The sequence below is a fragment of the Thalassophryne amazonica genome, chromosome 14, assembly GCF_902500255.1.
Source record: "Thalassophryne amazonica chromosome 14, fThaAma1.1, whole genome shotgun sequence".
NCBI classification, from domain to species: domain Eukaryota; kingdom Metazoa; phylum Chordata; class Actinopteri; order Batrachoidiformes; family Batrachoididae; genus Thalassophryne; species Thalassophryne amazonica.
The window spans coordinates 93,196,980-93,218,282 of NC_047116.1; the positions used below are offsets into that span (position 1 = coordinate 93,196,980).

The 21,303-nt window shown below is 40.6% G+C and overlaps 1 protein-coding gene across 1 annotated transcript in view; it reads left to right on the plus strand.

The window, feature by feature from the left end:
* The window catches only part of asic4a (acid-sensing (proton-gated) ion channel family member 4a), a 253,901-nt gene that overhangs the window by 199,665 nt on the left and 32,933 nt on the right, over positions 1-21,303 (plus strand). The window contains exons 2-4 of the mRNA XM_034186256.1: positions 15,976-16,120; positions 18,056-18,183; positions 18,289-18,442. Of these exons, the coding sequence (XP_034042147.1) occupies positions 15,976-16,120; positions 18,056-18,183; positions 18,289-18,442 (427 nt within the window). The remainder of the gene's footprint in view (positions 1-15,975; positions 16,121-18,055; positions 18,184-18,288; positions 18,443-21,303) is intronic.

A 21,303-nucleotide genomic window follows, 5' to 3' on the forward strand; every position in this document is an offset into this window, starting at 1 on the left:
CATCCCAAAGCACGTTTACAGCAGAATTTTTATTTGGCTTTTTGTGTAGATGTTGAAAACATTTTAGCTGGCAATTAATTAGGCACAGTTGGATAAGCCAAAGCGAATACAGGCTCCCTGAAATAAATCCTATAAATGCAAAGCTGGCTAAGATACTCACTGTTGAGTCAACAAATGGAAAATAAAAAATAGAAACTAGACAGCCCAAATGTTATATCAAGAAAAGGCATCGTGTCACTTCTATGTCTATATTTCTAATATTTTTTCAAAATAATTGAGGTGTCTGACTGAACACTGCTACATTGTGCCACTGAGCCTTCATTTCTTTGTTATAACGTCTGTTGTGAAAAAATGGACGAGAAATGTTCCATTAATGACGTCATGTTTAGTTGCTGGCATTTTACCACTGAGCATTAAAAGAATTGTGTGCATATTGTGTGCACCACCAAGTGCATTCATAAGGTCTGAAACACACCAGATGCGTTGCTGGTGCATGGAGGCTGTGGCGTGTCCCAGATGCATCTTGTGTTGCGTTGCCAAACATCTGTATAGATTTGGGTCTGCGTCTTTCTTTTTTGTTTTTTTACATTATACCAGTAACATTAAATAATTACCACCTTTTACTTGAGTTTCTATATCTGGGGAAGAGATCACGGAGATAAGTAAGTAAGTAAGTTTTATTTGTATAGCACCTTTCACAGACAAGAGCCACAAGGTGCTTCACAACATAAAAAGCACAATACACCACACAATACACCACACAGTGGCCAAGACATTTAAAAACATAGCATAGCAGCCCAAAAGCTAAGCAAAAGCTTGTGTAAAAAAGAAGGTCTTAAGTTGGCTTTTAAAAGTGTCAACAGAGTCCAGTGAGCGCAGAGAGAGCGGGAGACCATTCCAAAGCCTGGGAGCAACAGCCTGAAAGGATCGCTCTCCTCTGGTTGAAAAACGGGTGCGTGGAACCATCAACAAATTTTGATCCACAGACCTCAACGCCCTGGCAGGGGCATAAGGCTGGATGAGGTCACAGATATAGGGAGGCGCCTGACTATGTAGAGCTCTAAAGGTTAAAACCAAAATTTTAAAATTGATCCTGTAGGACACTGGCAGCCAATGAAGCTCCTTTAAAATTGGGGAAATGCGAGTCCTCCTGTTGGCTTGTGTCAGAATTCTCGCTGCAGAGTTCTGTACCAACTGCAGTCGACGCAACTCCTTCTTGTTTAGACATGAAAACAAACTGTTACAATAGTCTAAACATGTTGACACAAAAGCATGAATAATAAGCTCTAAATCATTTCGTGACACCATTTTCCTGAGCTTAGAGATGTTTCTTAGTTGAAAGAAGCAGTTCCTCGTCAGCTGTTTACAATGCTGTACCAATGACATGTCTTTGTCAAAGATGACACCCAAGTTTCAAAGACTCGATTTTGCAGACTGGCCAAGGTCACCCAAGTACTGTTGAATACCTGGAATATGGGCATCAGGGGCAAAAACCAATGTCTCTGTTTTGTCTGCATTGAGCTAAAGAAAGTTATTCCTTAGCCATTGTTTTATTTCCACTAAACAATGGAGGAAGGAATCGAGCTTCTTAATCTCAGACGGCTTAAAGGAGCAGTAAAGCTGGATGTCATCCGCATATAACTGGTAAGAAACATCAGTGAATCTTTGAATGATCTTACCTAAAGGGATCAAATACAATAAAAATAAAATGGGGCCCAAAACAGAACCTTGAGGGACTCCACATAACAGGTCAATATAATATATAGATAAATATATAAATCAATTTTTTTTAACCATTGCAGTGATTGAAAAAGTCACATGACTGCTATCCAGTTACAAGACATCAAATGGGAATTATAACAGTTACATCGTGGCTCAAATATTTGTTACTTATATGTAAAAATTACAAAAAACTAACACAACAGCTGGGATTTTAATACAGTTTCCCTGGTTTATTCTCTGGAATAATAGCTTAATGTTACTATGGCAGGATAACACACCTGTACCTTGCTATCATTAGCATTTGTCCTGATTACCAAGAACAAACGCTTGTATTTACTGATAATAATCAGCAAGTTAAACTCTTTGGCTATTACAGTGCAGTTCTGCCTGTGGAACATTCAGCTCTGTGCTGTTATCAGATGAAGAAAAAAGCACAAAAACATTGGTGATGTGTTATTTATAAAGCTAAATTCTTAATCCTGTTGAAACAGCTTTATTGTCACCCACAAATCGCCGTTTGCATGATGTTATAGTGACATGCTCTAAAGGCTGTTATCAATTCAATTTTCAATTTATTAATTTATATAGCGCCAAATCATGACAAAGTCGTCCCAAGGCACTTCACATAATTCACAACAACACAAATTAATCTAAAATCAAAATTAAAAGCAAGAAAAGCACAGTAAAAAGATAAAACACAGTAGAATAAAAAGAAATTACAAAGCAAACACAAACAGATTAAAAAATTAATGATAAGACAGTCTAAAAAAGTGGGTCTTCAGTCTTGATTTAAAAATCTCCACCATGTCAGACTGCCGAATAACAGCAGGTAGATCGTTCCAAAGAGCCGGACCACGGTAGGAGAAGGCTCTATACCCCACAGACTTTTTGTTCATCCTCAGAACACGCAAAGGCCTCGCAGGTACTTAGGGCTTAACCAAGTCCGCCAGGTAGGAAGGTGCCAGTCCATGAACAATTTTATAAACCAACAATAAAACTTTAAAATCCGATCTGGCAGAAACCGGTAGCCAATGAAGGGATGCCAGAATGGGAGTAATGTGGTCAAACCTTCTACTTTACTACTGAAGTCCTTGAATGCTAGACTGCGGCAGGCCAGAAAATAAAGCATTACAATAATCCAATCTAGAAGAGACAAACACATGAATCAGAGTCTCAGCATCAGCCATAGAGAGGATGGGGCGAATCTTTGCTATATTTCTCAGATGAAAGAAAGCAGTCCTCGTAATGTCCCTAATGTGGAGGTCAAAGGACAACGTAGGATCAAAGTTTACCCCAAGGTTCCTCACTTTGTCAGTATGATGTATAACACATGAACCTAGGCTAAGCGCCAGCTGATCAAATTGATGCCGATATCTTGCTGGACCAAGAACCATCATTTCAGTCTTATCAGAGTTCAAAAGTAGAAAGTTGCTAGACATCCAACTTCTCACTGCTGCAAGACAGTCCTGTAAAGATTTTATGTGGACAGGATTTCCAGCAGCTGTAGGCATATACAACTGAGTATCATCAGCATAACAATGAAAAGCAACCCCGAACCGCCGCAAAATGTTCCCAAGGGGTGCCATATACAGGGAAAAAAGCAGGGGACTCAGAACGGATCCCTGCGGAACCCCAAACTTCATGCCCTTAAAGTCAGAGGTAGTGTCATTGCACAAAACACAATGGGAACGACCAGACAGATAAGACGTCAGCCATGCAAGAGCAGTTCCAGTAATCCCGAAACAGTTTTCTAGCCTATCAAGTAGAATATGGTGATCAACTGTGTCAAACGCAGCACTGAGATCCAACAACACCAATACTGTAGTAGTATCCGAGTCCATTGCTCGCAGAAGATCATTAACTACTTTAATAAGTGCTGTTTCTGTGGAGTGATGTCTTCTAAAAGCAGACTGCAGTGGCTCAAAAAGGTTATTCTCAGTAAGATAGTCCACATGCTGCCGTGAAACCACCTTTTCCAGAATTTTAGAGCAGAATGATAGATTTGATATCGGCCTATAATTTTTCAATACACCAGCATCAAGATTAGATTTCTTGAGTAGTGGTTTAACCACGGCAGATTTAAAACAATTCGGAACAGAGCCAGAGTTTAAAGAAAGGTTAACAATTTCCAGCACAGTCGGCCCAAGAATGGGCCAAAGACCCTTAAACAATTTTGTTGGTATAGGATCAAATAAACAAGTTGTGCTTCTAGTAGACATCACGAGTTTCGTCAGCACACCTTGTGAGATACTGTTAAATTCCGTGAATCTAGGTAGCACCTCAGTGGTAGTCCCCACCAGCTCAGTAGCTGAATACAATGATTGGACCAAAGTATGCTGAGATGTGCTCAACCTAATACCTTCTATTTTCTTTTCAAAATAGTCCAGAAAGTCCTGTGCTGAAAAAGGAGAACGGATTATCACAAATTAATCACATTTTACATTGCATCTCCATTAAACTAATGTGTTCTGATGTATTTTGTAATTTGTTGCAATGTTAGCCACAACATCTGCTAACTTTTATGGACTTCTTTCACTGTGCCGGTGTAGCAGACCGAACGGTCTGCCCCTAAGAATCAGTCCACCTTTTGCATCTGCGCATGCGTTATTTTGGACCACAGCAGCACGTCTGAGACAGAGTCTCTTCACTCAAAGCAGTCAAATGGATTAATGGGATTATTAACCATTAGATGATAAAGGTAAACCTCTTAAAGCATTCTAAAGTCAATTTTAAGCTGAAACGAGGCAAAATTCTGTGACGCTTTGAAATGTCCGACGCGCGGTGAATGCATCAGCAGCAGCTCGTTTAGCTGCAGTGCTCTGATCACTTCTGCCACCTTTTATGATGAAATAATGTGGAAATGATTGTTGTACAAAAGCTTCAGATATCTATCGCTGAGATAGATGATGACTGGAGTGCAGTTTGAAGCAGAAACGAGGTGTTAATCCGTGAACCACGTCATCAGGGGGACCGATTTTTAGGGAGAACGTTTGGTCTGTGACACCGGTAACCATCGTTCTGAGACTAAATCTGTTTGTCAAGCATTGTGGGTATTTCTACCATAAAACATTGTACAAAATATCAAGAGAGTCTTTGATGGACTTCCCATCACACCAGGAGAATGGGTTTCAAGATCTCAGATCCTGCCGTCAGTAGAAGGCAGGGGCGGAGTCTATCTCTGGCCACCAGACAGATGATGGCGATGGGGTAGAGAAGGGATCGTCCCTATCTATGTACTATGAACAACAGAGAGAGGTCAGTTTGGACTGACATTTTTACATAACGTGCACATCTCCTATGGGTTGTGAACTGTTTGACTCCAGTGTTCCCCTTCATTTCTAACCTGGATCTGACAGCACTTATTTTTAAGGGCTGTTTGCAGGGAGATATGACCAGTCCCCCTCAATCCCTGAAAGAAATCGACACACAAAACTTCACATGAACTTGAAAAATAAAGGGAAAGTGCTGAGTACGGAGAAAGGAGAGTACTGGGACTGCACCTAAATGTGCTTCATAATGTCTGTCCATATATGTTAAGACTCCCTGGCTGTGTCCCGTTGCCTGAATTTGCCTCACACATTAACTGGGTTTTTGTGGAAAAATAGTGCTTTTGTTTGTTTCAGAGTACAAACTAATGTGGGTGTAAATACCACCTCAGTGGCGTAATCAACATTGAAGTAAATATGCAGTCTGTGTCACATTGTGACTGGGATTCTGCAAGGAACTTGTAATGAAGTCATTAAATCAAGGAACATTCTGCCTATACCTTAAACCTGCATGAGCCTGCCTTAATGGCTTTAAACTGCCAATCAGTGCGCTCACATTTTCTACCACCCTCTGCAAATGAATTCAAATCCTCCTTGCTCGTACTCGCAGAGCTTGCTGATGACACGCCGCTTGCCTGGAAATGGATGTCCTCTGGAGAAGCATTGAAGTGCTTCCTGCAGGTTATTTAAAAGGGAAAGTGCTACAGGGATGTCAGATGACGACCGTAAAGAGGGTGTTTAAGGGTTTACCCTACCCCAGCTTTTGAGGGACATGGTACAGGGTTGGGCTCTTAATGGACTTAGCATGGAGAGAAACTAAATGAAAAAAAGGCACTCTGGAAGAGAAAAAACACTGGCAAATGACTCATAATGGCTTGACAATAAGTCCATTTAGGATATAATTGGCGAAATAAAGAATATGCAAATGACGGCAGGCATCTCCAAGAAGTAAAGGCTCCATGTGTACTGTCACAGAGTTAACCTCATCAGAATGCAGGACTGACATGTACAGTAGTGTTCAGAATAATAGTAGTGCTATGTCACAAATCCAACAAGACCAAGCATTCATGATATGCACACTCTTAAGGCTATGAAATTGGGCTATTAGTAAAAAAAAAAAAAATAGAAAAGGGGGTGTTCACAATAATAGTATTTGTGGCATTCAGTCAGTGAGTTCGTCAATTTTGTGGAACAAACAGGTGTGAATCAGGTGTCCCCTATTTAAGGATGAAGCCAGCACCTGTTGAACATGCTTTTCTCTTTGAAAGCCTGAGGAAAATGGGACGTTCAAGACATTGTTCAGAAGAACAGCGTAGTTTGATTAAAAAGTTGATTGGAGAGGGGAAAACCTATACGCAGGTGCAAAAAATTATAGGCTGTTCATCTACAATGATCTCAATGAGATTAATTATATGCAACTTGACGGACTCACACACACAATCCTCCTTGTGTCTGTAACTGCCGAACTGCTGCTTCTTTTCTGGTGCAAAGTTTTGGGACCTGCCAAAGAAAGTCGGTCCTGATGCTTTTGCTAAATTTGGTGCGAGATGTTACAAAAGAAAAATGCCCCATCAATCACACAGTAGATGCAGGAGTGGTGTTGGGGGGGACAGGAGCTGAGAAATAAACCAGCAGAGATTCTGCCAAAAAGTCATTTCTTGGTTGTGATGATGGGAAAACTTTGCTTTTGCTCTCAGGAGATGTCCTTTGTGAACACACTGGCATCCAAAGTTTTATAGCGGAATCCAGGCACTGGGTCGGCGTGTTTTGAATGCTGCCAAAGTGGAATCCTCCCTCGACTCTGGTGCCCGCTGGATCAGATAAAGTCTGCCTGCCGAGGCTTAAACGTGTCAATGAAGGGCAGAGGATCAGTGATAAGTGCAGCTTACCTCCTCAACTGCTCCGCACTGGCCAAATACAGATTAAACTACTTGTATGTCAACCTAATAGCACACGGCAGTAAAAAAAAAAAAAAAAAAAACTTCAAATCTTTGGTTTTAAAAACTAAGAGAAGCAGAATGCATTGAATACTTTGTATCTGTGAGGGCGTACAGTTCAGGCCACATATCGTTTGATATAGGCAACAATTTTGTTGTCTATATCAGCAAAATTCATAAAGACAAATTTCAACTCTAATTACTAAAGTAGTTAGAGTTGAAATTTCCTTTCAACTTTAACTACTTTAGAGTTAAAAGGAAATAATGAATTTGAGCTTGTACTCAGTGGCATTAAGAAAAGTGTCCATAAGACAACAAGAAGCTGAGACTCCACTCTATAATGTGCCTTCTGTCAAACTGGAGCACTAATTGAGCTACTTTTTAAAAATAGCTTCACTTTTCTTTATTTCTCCAGAAACAAACTATAAACATAGACACATGTAACAACTACAGGATATCCAGCAAAAGCTATCATCATTTCTGGAGGATAAGGCGTGCTACACACCTTTTTTGTTGTTGTTGTTAAGAAATGTGTTGTGTTTCGTATATAAGTGTCACTGGAGTATAAGTCGCAAGACCTCCAAAACTAGTAAAAAAAAGAATGATTTATACTCTTGAAAATATGATAAAAACAGAAACAAGACACGTGAACCCTGACAACAACAATAGGAACACACCTTTATTTTCATAAATGTAAGTTGTACATCACACTAGGCAGCTCGTTAAGAACTGTTTTTTCCAAATTCTAAACATTTCCAAATTACGCAAAATGGTGGCTTTTAATGACCTAGAGATGGTTGTACATGCATTTGTTTCCTTGCGACTTGATTATTGTAACAGTCTGTTCACATGCCTCAGTAAGAAAGAGCTGGCCCACCTGCAGGTAGTGCAGAACTCTGCTGCGCGACTTCTTACCCGCACCAACAGGAGAATGCATATTACTCCTGTCCTCAAGTCTTTACATTGGCTCCCTGTTTTTTACAGGATAAATTACAAAATCCTAGTGCTGACCTTTAGAGCTTTACGTGGGCAGGCACCGGAATACATTAAGGACCTGATCCAGCCTTATGTTTCCAGCAGGAGCTTGAGGTCTTCCAATCAGAACCTGCTGATGGTTCCCTGTACTTGTTTCAAAACTCGACTGGACAGCTCCTTTAAAGCTGTGGCACCTCGCCTCTGGAATGAGCTTCACTGTTCCCTTCGCTCTCTGGATTCTCTGGATGTTTTTAGACAGCAACTCAAGACACATTTTTTTCAAACTGGCATTTTAGTTTCAATTACTTGACTGTTTTTATATTTGTATGCGTTGTTTTCTACTGCTTATTTATGCTATGTGAAGCACTTTGTGACCTTGGTCTGAGAAAAGTGCTATATAATAAATAAAGCTTACTTAATTACTTACTTACAGTAGTGTTCAGAATTATAGTAGTGCTATGGGACAAAAAGATTAATCCAGGTTTTGCGTATATTTCTTATTGTTACATGGGAAACAAGGTACCAGTAGATTCAGTAGATTCTCACAAATCCAACAAGACCAAGCATTCATGATATGCACACTCTTAAGGCTATGAAATTGGGCTATTAGTAAAAAAAAAAGTAGAAAAGGGGGTGTTCACAATAATAGTAGCATCTGCTGTTGACGCTACAAACTCGAAACTATTATGTTCAAACTGCTTTTTTAGTAATCCTGTGAATCACTAAACTAGTATTTAGTTGTATAAACACAGTTTTTCATGATTTCTTCACATCTCTGAGGCATTAATTTTTGTTGGTTTGGAACCAAGATTTTGCTCGTTTACTAGTGTCATTTGGGTCATTGTCTTGTTGAAACACCCATTTCAAGGGCATGTCCTCTTCAGCATAAGGCAACATGATCTCTTCAAGTATTTTGACATATTCATACTGATCCATGATACCTGGTATGTGATATATAGGCCCAACACCCTAGTAGGAGAAACATGCCCATATCATGATGCTTGCACCACCATGCTTCACTGTCTTCACTGTGAACTGTGGTTTGAATTCAGAGTTTGGGGGTCGTCTCACAAACTGTCTGCGGCCCTTGGACCCAAAAAGAACAATTTTACTCTCATCAGTCCACAGAATATTCCTCCATTTCTCTTTATGCCAGTTGATGTGTTCTTTAGCACATTGTAACCTCTTCTGCACGTCTTTTATCCATTTTCTTCTATCTATTTTGATGGTTGTTTTCTGTTTTTCTTCCACGTGTCTCTTAATCAAACTACACTGTTCTTCTGAACAATGTCTTGAACGTCCCATTTTCCTCAGGCTTTCAAAGAAAAAAGCATGTTCAACAGGTGCTGGCTTCATCCTTAAATAGGGGACACCTGATTCACACCTGTTTGTTCCACAAAACTGACAAACTCTGACTGAATGCCACACTACTATTATTGTAAACACCCCCTTTTCTACTTTTTTTTTACTAATAGCCCAATTTCATGGCCTTAAGAGTGTGCATATCATGAATGCTTGGTCTTGTTGGATTTGTGAGAATCTACTGAATCTACTGGTACCTTGTTTCCCATGTAACAATAAGAAATATATTCAAAACCTGGATTAATCTTTTTAGTCACATAGCACTACTATTATTCTGAACACTACTGTATATGTCCATCAACAAGGAATGGAAAAATGGTGAGGACATTATTAAAAAAAAATTCCCCACAATCCCTGCTCTGCCTTTTAGTCACTACCTTGCAGGCAGCCCATGAAGATCAGCTGTACAACAGCCCAAAGGAGACTTTTGTGTCTGAGGCAGTTTGCTGAATGTCTTATCTTGTACATATTTTAAATGTTTTCTTATTTGGTTTCTCAGCATGTTACTTTCGTGGTCCTGTGGGTAAGAACTGAACTGAATGACAAATGATGAACCCCACAGACACACACACATACATAATAGCAGCCCCAACCTGCTCAAAGAGGAATCAAATCACAGCATTCCTCTAAACCTCATCATGGCACATGTCAGCTCAGTCCTGACAGATGACTCTGCTGTACGGTCCCACTGGGCCGGCTATCTTATGCAGTTGTACAAAGTTGATCCTCCACCCAAGATTAGATGCTTCCAGAGCCAAGGTCCTGGTGGCTGATCTGCCATTCAGTAGCCAGTCCCTAAATATTATAGTCCATTCACACTCTGACATTAAGCCTGACATTTGCTGACGGAAAGTCAAAGGTTTCTTACTGTTGACCAGCACAGAGGTCCACCAGACTCTGCAGGAGCAAAGTTGACATCAGTCAATACTAATGTTTGTCGTGGCCCTTTAAAAATTTACAACTTGCTTCATATCTTTAACATCTGCTGTTACTGCTCCACTGCCCTCTGCTGGCCTCCGCTGGCCAACATCAGTGGCCTGACTGGATGCATCACCCCCTCTGGATCCCTTAGGTATGAAGAAAATATGTAGAAATGTGTAGAACTTGTCTCGATGAGGCACCAGTAGCAAGTGATGGAATCACAGAGCTACGTTTATATAAGATACGTCACATGACATCCCAAACATTGGGTTGACCATCAGCTACACAACTGCTCCACGGAGTGCACAACCAATGCACCTGCCCTCCAACAGCAAATGTTCAACTATGTCAAATAGTCAGTGAGTACATCATCGCTAAGCATTGCCCTCTGCCGAGCTACATCAACCTGCACTGAAAACAGGTCATTTGAACGAAGGATTTGGATCGAACCTTCTCTGGTCCTTCACAGAGGTTTTTGAGAATGTGCTTCATTAGGCAGCATCAGATGCTTCATGTCATAGTGTAAATAGACCCTTAGTGAAATCACAAAGGTGGTGAAAGAGCTAAGGCCAGGAGAAGCTCCAGGGACCTGTGGTACTGGACCTGAACTCCTCCAAGCGGGTGGAGATACAGTCTTCCTGGCATTGCAAGCAATCTTTGTTTAACATCTGGAAGACAGGTATCATCCCTACGGACTGGAACAAAGGATTTGTCATCTAACTCTAGAAAAGAACCATCTAGACTTCAACAAGTGCAGGGGAATGCCATCTCCACCAATACTCTTTGAAGACAAGCATGAATATGGGCAGTGCTTCTTCGGGTTGACTGGGCTGCTCTGTGGGAACCCAGTGAGTTGCTGAACATCATAGATGGCGTGTACACAGGAACTGTGAGGGCTCTGCAGATTTGGGGCAGAGTCTCTGACCTCTTCCCAGTGATCTTTGGCATTCCACTAGCATGTGTTCTGGCTCTCTTTCGGTTGGATTGGGTTTACTGATCTTGACATCCTCGACGATGCTGTGATTTCTGTGGAGCCAACAGATACCCTGTAGCCCTGTGCAAATAGTACATTTCTAATTTGAAAAGGATACACACTGCTGAACTGTCTGACCATCAGGTTGCAGTGTTTAACAAGTGACAGCTCATCAGGGGATGTGTTCATTTTCATATTCAAAACATGGGTGTTTCAAAGAGTTCAAAAGGTTTGAAAATAGGTTTTCTAATTTTCCATGAATAACTTATAGTGCCACTGAAAGTTTTTGGTATTATCCACATTCATGCATTCTACATAATGTGTAATTCTGACTTTACTTTCCCGTTCTGTTCTATATTACTATGCGTGACATAATAAGCATGTAGTTGCTAGTTTAAGTTGGTACCTCATGTGAAGAATGAGCGCCACTCTAGCAGGTAGCAAACATGTCTATGGGATACTACCAAGGTGAAGTGGAGGTCTGCGTGAGAGTGTGAATGAATTTATCTATCTATATGTGTCGCCCTGCAATTGGATGGAAGCCTGTTCATGTTGGGATTTTACCTTTTTTCCTGTGTTGCCCTCCCCTTGTGTGTCTGTTTGTTTTTTGTGAGTCTACACTGGGTGGGACTGACCTTTTGACATCTCGCACCGACAATCAATGATACACATCCTGAGCAGTTTTAAAGACCAGTTCATTCTTCCCCTCATTGCCAGTTTCTTTTCATCTTTTCAGTTTCATTCTTCCCAGTGTCGCCTCCTGTTTGCCCACACTGAGCCTCCAGACCCGCTGGCCTCCAAGGACTATTCTACTGACCTTTGCACCTCTTATTGTAAAATAAATCGCTTATCTTTGCTAAGCTGCTCCTGTTGTCTGCACACTGGAGCCTGATTCACACATCTGCATCCAACCTGGTCTCATGGCAAGTCATGGTTCAGCAGCACGAAATATACATTAATCTATTGGTTCATGATATTGTGATGGAAAGCGCCTCATTTTCGTCACGGCAGCACAAATTAATTCTCATTAATTCCGTGATGGCTGCACGAAATTAAAAGTGAAGTGAGGGGGTCGGGTGATTATGGTTAGTTTTGGGGGAAGGAGTAGGTTTAGGTTATGGTTAAGGTTAGGGTTGGGGTGGAAGTAGGGTTAGTAATAGTTTAAAAAAAAAAAAAAAAACCTGTAACAAAAATTTGACTAATTTCGTGACGGAAGCATGAAAAAAAAAATCATGAGACTGGGTGGCTGCATCACAGTCCAGGGTGTACCTCACCTCTTGACTGCTGGGATAGGCTCTAGCCCCCCCTGCCCCATGACCTTTAACTGCCAGAACAGGGTTTAGAAAATGGATGGATGGATGGATGGATGGATGGATGGATGGATGGATGGATGGATGGATGGATGGATGGATGGATGGATGGATGGATGGATGGATGGATGGATGGATGGATATCAAGTATAATTGTTCAGACCATTTCTGTGTCCCTTCAACAAAACACTCATTAATTTTGAATGTTACCATAGCTACATATTAAATCCGCAATAAGTGAATACGTCACGCAGACACACACACCCCCAAAATGACAGGGTTCACATTTTCACACTGCATAAACAACACGTCTGTCACCAAACACACAACTATTGCACTCGTGTCTGACTGTAATCACTGCTGTGCATTTTGTACGACTGCTTGGTGTTGCAGAGAATTACTCAACCAAAGCCCATGACAAAGCAGCTTTTATTTATTCCTCATGTGCAAGTCCACCCTGTGGTCTATAAATGAGAGCTTTTGTTGTCCCACAAGCGTCTCTTTTAGACATCACAGCACTCATTAGGCGGATCAGACAGATATCAAAGACAGAACACAGGCGTCACTGTTATTGGCAGGCCTCTGACCGTGTCGGAATAATGACACGTCTGCAGTCCGTTCAGCTCTGTTGATGCTTCACTGTCTCACCTGTGCCTCACCAGATGACGTCTCCTGCTGCGTGATTTCCCGCGGCCTTATCACAGCCCTGTGTTATTGCATGTTTGCACATAATGTATTCAGTGAACTACTTTTTAGGTTGTGGTAAGCGCATCTTAAATGTATGTCTTTGCTGGTTCACAAGGCCTTTAAAAGGACCATTCAACTTTTCTTCAAGTCAACGTCCTTCGAAGACAAGAAGAAGAAGAAAACAATCAGGCAACGACTAGTTGATGAGCAGAAAAATAATTAAATACTCTGATATTATTTAATCATTTAAAGGAGTCATCCACATTTTCAGCAAACTAATAAAGGTTCACGTGTGTTTTGAAATAAATATTTACATTTATAGTAAACAAAAATAATAAATTAAATGAGGCAATGAGGTACTGTATCCCAAAAGCAAGGTATTTCCACATGCTAACACCACCACATTCAAGCCAACCCAGTCTCACACTTTTTTTCGTGATGCTGTCACGAAATGCATCACGTTTTCTTGACGCGGTCAAGTTCAGTTAATTATTTTCAACCCTAGCCCTAACTGTAACCATAACCCATCAACCACCCCCTTGTGTGTCACCCCAAATTTTATGATACCATCACGAAACAACACGTAATACAAACTAATAGATTTAATCATTTTTTGTGATGCCGTTATGAACTGCCGTGAGATCGGGTTGTTTCAAGTAACCTGGTTTGGATCTTTTGCTCACATTAGTTAGGCAGATAACTAAAAAGAAATTGTTCTAATTATCATGTAAGAATCAAATTTTGCATGTGTTTGTGTGATATACATATCGTCCCTCGTATATATATACAAAGTCATTCCAGCGGTACCCATGGACCGTCCAAAAAGTCCTAGTGCCAAGGTTATCCAGTCATGGCTTTAGGTCAGTGGTTAGCATTCAAGTCTCACAATCATACAGCAAGACAGGCAGCACCAGGGCCCTAAAGACATGGACTTTCGTTCCCCTGCAAAGATATTGTCATTATCAAACATCACTATCCCGCAACCTCATGTCCCCATGAGCTCTTCCCAGGTGCCTCTTGATCTTAAAGGCAGATGACCCTGAGACATGCATGTCACTGCCAAGATCAGTGAGTGTCTACAAGTTGCACAATTTCACCACATACAGACACACCTCTGAAGGCCGAGTCCAGGAAGTCGTGAAAAGCCTGAATTTGCCAGATGCAACCCAACCCAATCCAACACCCAGTCCAAGCAAGCATTAAACAGTGTCAGAGAAAAAACTCAGAGTCTCTGCCTCTACTCCCCACAACACTCACAATATCTGTGTACAGGCTGATTATGATGTTCAGTAGCTTCTTGGGGAGCCCACGAATTCTCAGGATGTGTTAGAGAGCAGTGAACCAAACCCTTTGTGAAAACCAACATAGTCTACAAAGACGCACTGCCAATATTCACACTTGCATTCTACGAGAACTTGCGGGGCTAGTATGCAGTCAAGGGTTGGCTTCGTAGTCATGAAGCCAGACTGTTCTGGTCTGCAGTAAGTAGCTGGAAGTGAATCCTGTTATGAATAATCCTTGCAAGCACCTTCCGTGACACAGAGAGCAGTGTGACACCCCTGTAGTTATAACCATCCATACGATCACCCTTTGCTTTCCAGAACAAGTTCTTTCTTCCAATCTGTGGTGATGATGCGTGTCTCCCAGACTGAAATAAACATTGTTTGCAATGCCAGGAGAACAGCATCTCTGCCTGCCTGGAAACACTCAGCTCCAATGCCATAAATCCCTGGAGCATTCCCCGCCCTCAGCTGTTTCTTGGGCTTTTTAATCTCACCAAGATTCGGTGGTTCAAAATTGCCTGAAGAATCAACTGTAAAAAAAAAAAAAAAAACACGGCTCCAGAAATCATCTCAGCAGGAGGATCAGCTTTAAACAGCTGCTCAGTGGAGGCGGCACCAACGTGAGAGTACAGCATCTGTCAGGACTGAACCATCTTCTGCCATAACTGCAATGGGACAAGGTGTAGGTCGAGGGTTACTAGACAATTGACAATTTCTTGACAGTTTCTGCGAAATATGTCAGAATGATTATTTTTTTTTTATCATGTCCATAAATATTACATCAGAGTTACATCAGAATCTTTGTTCAACTGATTCCTTAAAACCACCCATTTTGTTTGTCAGCTGATCCAAATTAACGGCGCAGTCTGTTTTCACTCCTGTTTACAAAATACGAGTGACAGAAACTGTTATTAATCATCGCCGCGAAGCATCATCATCAGTTCAGCAGCTTGCTATTTCTCTTGGTTGTTGTTTGTAGTTGTCAGGTTGCATCTGGCAGCAGGTGTTTGGTGTTTTTTGTTATTGCACCAAATTACTCTTGCATGCACATCGATCACAAGCTGTGCGTTTAAAAGTGATTGGAGACAACGGCAAATGACCTGTAGGATGAGTGTTTTGTGCCATGCAGATAAGTAAACGGAGATGGCGCGTCCCCCACTGGGGCCGCTCCTCTGATATGTGTCGACGTGACGCCTCCTTTAAAGACAACAGTCACTCACTGCCTTTTGTTTTGTATTAAAGGAAGATCAGATTCTCTTATGCTGTTTGATATTTCTGTTGGATGGCTGTTGGTGCCAAATTATGTGCTTGGTGGCTGATATAAATTCATTCAAGTATCATAGTCCACAAGGGACTGAGGCAGCTGGCTGCAATCAGGGGTTTGTACGTAATATTCCATCATTTAGAAGCTGCCAAAGCTGAGAGTCAGTTTGTTTTCTGCATTTGTTTCAACACTGCACCAATGATGTCGTCACCACCAACAACTGGAGTTTGTCACGTTTGTGGTGACGACCCTGATAGTTATGTGTTGTCTTCTAGGTGTACACCAGATATGGGAAATGCTACACCTTCAATGGCAACAAGACCACGTCCAGGAAAACCAAGCAGGGAGGGATGGGAAACGGACTGGAGATCATGTTGGACATCCAGCAGGATGAATATCTGCCCATCTGGAGGGAGACAAGTAAGAATCAACACTATCTGTACAATAAGGTTCAGCCATGTGGTCCAGGATGAAACGTCTCTTTTCAGGTTTAAATCAAAAATTTGTTTTCTGGGTCTCCAGCTGTATAAAGCACTGTGGGATTATGTTCATGCAAAATGGAAAATATGTTTTGAATGCACTTTCTGGGACTTCACCTACTGAAAAGTGACGCACGGGATTCCACCAAATGTGTTTTTTGTGCCAAGTGCCCACATTCTTTAAGTAGCACGTACACTTGGATTCATGTTGGTCGACAGCTGAGCTGTGGTCAGGTGCAAAACTGCCACTGTCACATCATCCGTCAGCACACAGACTTTGCACCTACTATCAAAGCCTGAGTCTAGTTCTTATATTGAAAGAGATCAATAGTCAGAAAACCTGGCATGGAGAGGCAGCGGCGCACATACTCAGAGCTCAGAGGGACGGAAACAACACATCACAGGAAAATCAAACTGAACTGAATACAAAAAGTCATAACAAACAGGAAAAAAACATTAATAACTCTGGTTTGTACCATATTTGGATGCTGCTTGTCCTCCGCCCTGTAACTGGTGGAAAAACAAGGGGCGTGATTTTATTATGGTATTTGTGTTGGAGACCCTCCTGTCCTGTGCACCAACAGATTTTCCTGTATATTCGTTTTGTGAATTGCTCTGTAATTGGTGTCTGTAGCAGAGGGTCACCCCTTTGAGTCTGGTCTGCTTGAGGTTTCTTCCTCAGAGGGAGTTTTTGCTTACCACTGTTGCTCTGGGGGTTAGTAAGATTAGACCTTACTTGTGTGAAACGCCTTGAGGCAACTCTGTTGTGATTTGAATTGAAATTATTTAGTAAGTTCAAGGTAAGTACATAATATAATTGTAAATACATTAAAAATACTTAGATGACACAAGAAAGTGAAAACACTTATTTCCATTGTGGTCCATTTAAAAATCAAATGACAAAACAGAAGGAATAATAAAATACAATAAAATAATAATGATGATAACGATAATAGTGTGTATGTGATAACAAGAACCTAAAAATTATCAATGCATTAAGACAATAAATTAACATTAAAAAACATGTAATTAACAGGGGAAAAATGGTTCCTGTTCTAAAAACTTGAGATCTAACGTCTAAGATTCTAAAAACATTCTGGACTCACACGCCATTCCAACTCATCATAGAGACTTTGCATAATTTATTACCAACTTTGAAAAATGTCAGTTACCTATTTTATAAACACGACCCAATCTAGAGCCCGTAGAGCCCCACAGGCAATGAGCTAGTATCATATATAAAGAAAGGTATGGTATTCATTTGCATATTCATGTGCATTTGTATGATGTATATATAAAGGTTAAATATTTGTATGCATGTACATCATGTATATAAATATAAAGTATGCATACGAGTATGTGTCTATATCATATATGTATATAAAGTTAAAGTATTCATATGCATGTTAATGCAGGTGTCATAGCAACGTCTAGTTTTATGCCTACGGATGCATGTGTTTGCTCTGTCCATGAATGCTCTCATATTTCACATTTGCAGACACTTAATACCGAAGCAGGTATTATACAGGAGACACCCCGGTCCAATTTGTGTTTGGTCCACACACCTTTGCCTAAAACAGATGATGAATCCAGCGTGATTGCACTCAGCTTTGTGCTCAGTTTACACACCATCTTGATCAACAAATAAATCTTAGAAATGCCCCAAAGCATTTGCACCACATGTTGGTGCCACACCCTCACAGTAAGGCCCGTGCTGTGTTTGTGCCAGTTATATGACTTTCTGCCTGATATAACAGAAAGCGGCTTTCCGTTCGGTTCAGACCGAGTCCAAGTTGTCAGACGATGCACATGATATTCTCTTGTTCTCTGCCTTTTGCCACTTTCTCTGTGTTCTGCTGTGTTTCATCCTAAAAAGACGAGACGTCTCTGGAGGCCGGGATCCGAGTTCAGATCCACAGTCAGGATGAGCCTCCCTACATCCACCAGCTGGGCTTCGGAGTCTCTCCGGGCTTCCAAACCTTTGTTTCATGTCAGGAGCAGAGGGTAGGTCTTCTTCATCATGCCACACCATCTCTGCTTCCCCACCAGCCTGCAACACTTCTGTCCCGCTGGCTCAAACCGCCGTCTAATAAATCTCCCTGTGCTTAGCTGACCTACCTGCCCCAGCCCTGGGGGAACTGCCGCTCCACCAGCAAAGAGAAGTTTCCGGGATATGACTCGTACAGCATCAGTGCCTGTCGCTTGCTCTGTGAGACCAATGAGGTCCTGCGGGTGTGCAACTGCAGGATGGTGCACATGCCTGGTAAGATCTGCTCGTGTATTCTCATTTATGCCTGAGGACGATGAGCGCGCCTCTTATCCATAAAACTGAAACAGCAAATTCATTTCTGAATGCAGATTTATAGTTTGACAGGAGTCATACAGCTTTACAGCAAGCTAATGTAGGTCACCAGGGGCATGAACAAGCTATGCACATGAAAACCAATATACAAACTGGAATAAGCAAAGCGGCTACCGCAGTGTGTGCAATGAATCATGGGTACGCCCAAAGGTCATTCGTGATAAATTTGACCCGGAAGCAATAAACCACCAATGTTTGGATAGCGACGTAGAAATGGTCAATGCAAAAAGCAATGGAAAAGTTAACTTTGGAAAAAAGTTAACTTCAGAAAAAAAAAAAAAACTTTGGACACAATTATCAAATGAAATTAATGGAATTGGATGATACGAGCGTGAGTTTGGATGGTTTTGGTGATGGACAGTGGTGCAATTTAAAAGCATTTTTGAAGAAACTAGGTAAAGAAAAGAGAAGTTGGTGGTGCGAGCATTCAACAAAATGAACATGGCGACCTTACTGGACTCGGAACAAGTTGTCCAACAGAAACCAGGCAGATTAAGAATCACTGTTTAGGACCAATGACGGAGAAGTGAGACCAGACCTCATGAAGTTTAACAAAGAAAAGAGGACGGGGGAGAAGGACGGAGTGCGCGGGTAAACTTCTACAATATATTCTTATTTTATGCGACTGAATAAGAAGCTGTGTTTGTTATAAAATCTTGCTAAAGCAGTTGTTACGATCTGCATTAACAAACATCGGCATTAATGTTTCCCGTAATCAGCGGTATCACAGCTCATTCAAATGTCATATTTACATCAATCAACAACAGCAACTTCAAGAAAACAGTTGTAATTTCATTTCATTTATTTATTTAAAAGGGACAACACATATTGGTGAACACATAAAATGTAAATATGTCAGATTATAGCTGTGGGCTAATTTCCATCTGTAGCCCCTGACAGACTGTAAAAATTAACATACAATTTACAGCAGAGGTGTCAAGTAACGAAGTACAAATACTTCGTTACTGTACTTAAGTACACTTTTTAGGTATCTATACTTTACTCCTTTACTTATTTTTCTGCCTACTTCTGACTTCTACTCATTACATTTTCACACAAGTATCTGTACTTTCTATTCCTTACATTTTTAAAACAAACAGCCTCGTTACTCTTGGCTTCAGTTTAATGTTTATATATATATATATTTCACGTCATGTGCGCCTGTAATCAACTTTTCTGCAGCGCGGCTTTGCTTTGAACCGTGAACCAATCGAAGCAGTGGTTCGCAGATTGAAGCAATACTTCGACCATTGCTTCGTTTATTCTTTCTTTCTTTCGCTTAATTGTCCCCCGCTAAAACCCTAAAGAGCTTACTTCTGTGAGTATTATTTACATTTTCTATGTTAAACCGACCTGTTATGGTCTTCTGAAACAGTTGATAGATGTATTTTATAACTTAAAAACTGGAGCGATGCTAACGCGTTAGCATGTCTATGGCATTTTCAATGTTAAAACTTAGCATTAAGCAGTTGCAGCTGTCATCACGTTCGGGTGCATTTGTTTTCAAATTGTAATATTTCTTAAATTTATTTTTGTTTATATATTAATAATCTAATGATTATTATATACAGTTATAGAGAAAGAGGCAAAAAGAACCTGAATAGAAACACAACAGAAAATATAAACGCAACTAACAATGAACATACATAAATAAATACATACATAAATAAGTGTTTCCTGTGAACACCTAGTGACTCTTACACCTCCATTTCATCCCTGTCTTATTTAATGACAGTTTGTTTCGGTCAAACCATATTTTCAATGTGTTAATTTCTTCAGTGATTTCCTCCAGAACTATCTGCCAAACTAGAAAACTGCTACAAGTAAGAGCAGAATACTACTGGAATGAATCTGAATAAGTTGTTTGTTTGTTTTTTCCTTCACTAAATGGATGCTGCACTCACTCCAGTTTATTGCCTGGAATAGTCCCAGATTGTATTTCAGAGCTTCTAGAAATGAAACATTTTTGTGCAGGTGGTGTTGGTGGTAATTTTGGGTTTTGGGTCTTGGGCCACATGTAGAATGAATCAGTTTTTAAATTAAGCTTTCAATTCATATAGTGGCATCTACCTTTTTTTTTTAAAGGTTACTTTATACTTTTATACTTTAAGTAGGTTTTGGAGCACATACTTAAAGAGTGAAAGAGGTCAAGTTGATACTTCAACTTTTACCAGAGTGTTTTTAAACTGCAGTATCTATACTTCTACTTAAGTAACAAATGTGTGTACTTTTGACACCACTGATTTACAGTAAAAACACACAAACGTCATGGGAGCTTACAATACAACAACAGACTACATTACATAGGGGTCACTAACTGCCACAACAACAAGACACAGACTGGACAAGAGACAGGAAACAAATGGACGCTGACCTGATCTGAGCATGAATGGTTATCTTACACAAACTCAGTCAAAGGAGGGCACACAGTTTAAAAAAAAAAAAAAAACTAATAAGGTTCTATAACATATTACGGGTTCATTTCACAGAACAACACATGAAATTTGTTTAAAAAAACAATGATATAACAGGTGGATCCTCGTCAAAAACAAACGTCGACTAGTTTCTACTGAAATCCAAGCATTATAATGTCATCTTATTTTTATAACTTGTTGCAAAATTACAGCTCATGTTAATGAAGAGAACATATTTTATCTGGGGGAAATTCCATTGCTAATATTGTATTTTCCTTCTAGCGCAGTCATGTGGGAGGAAGCGTGCACATGCATGACATTTTGAGATGACCTTTGACCTGACCCACT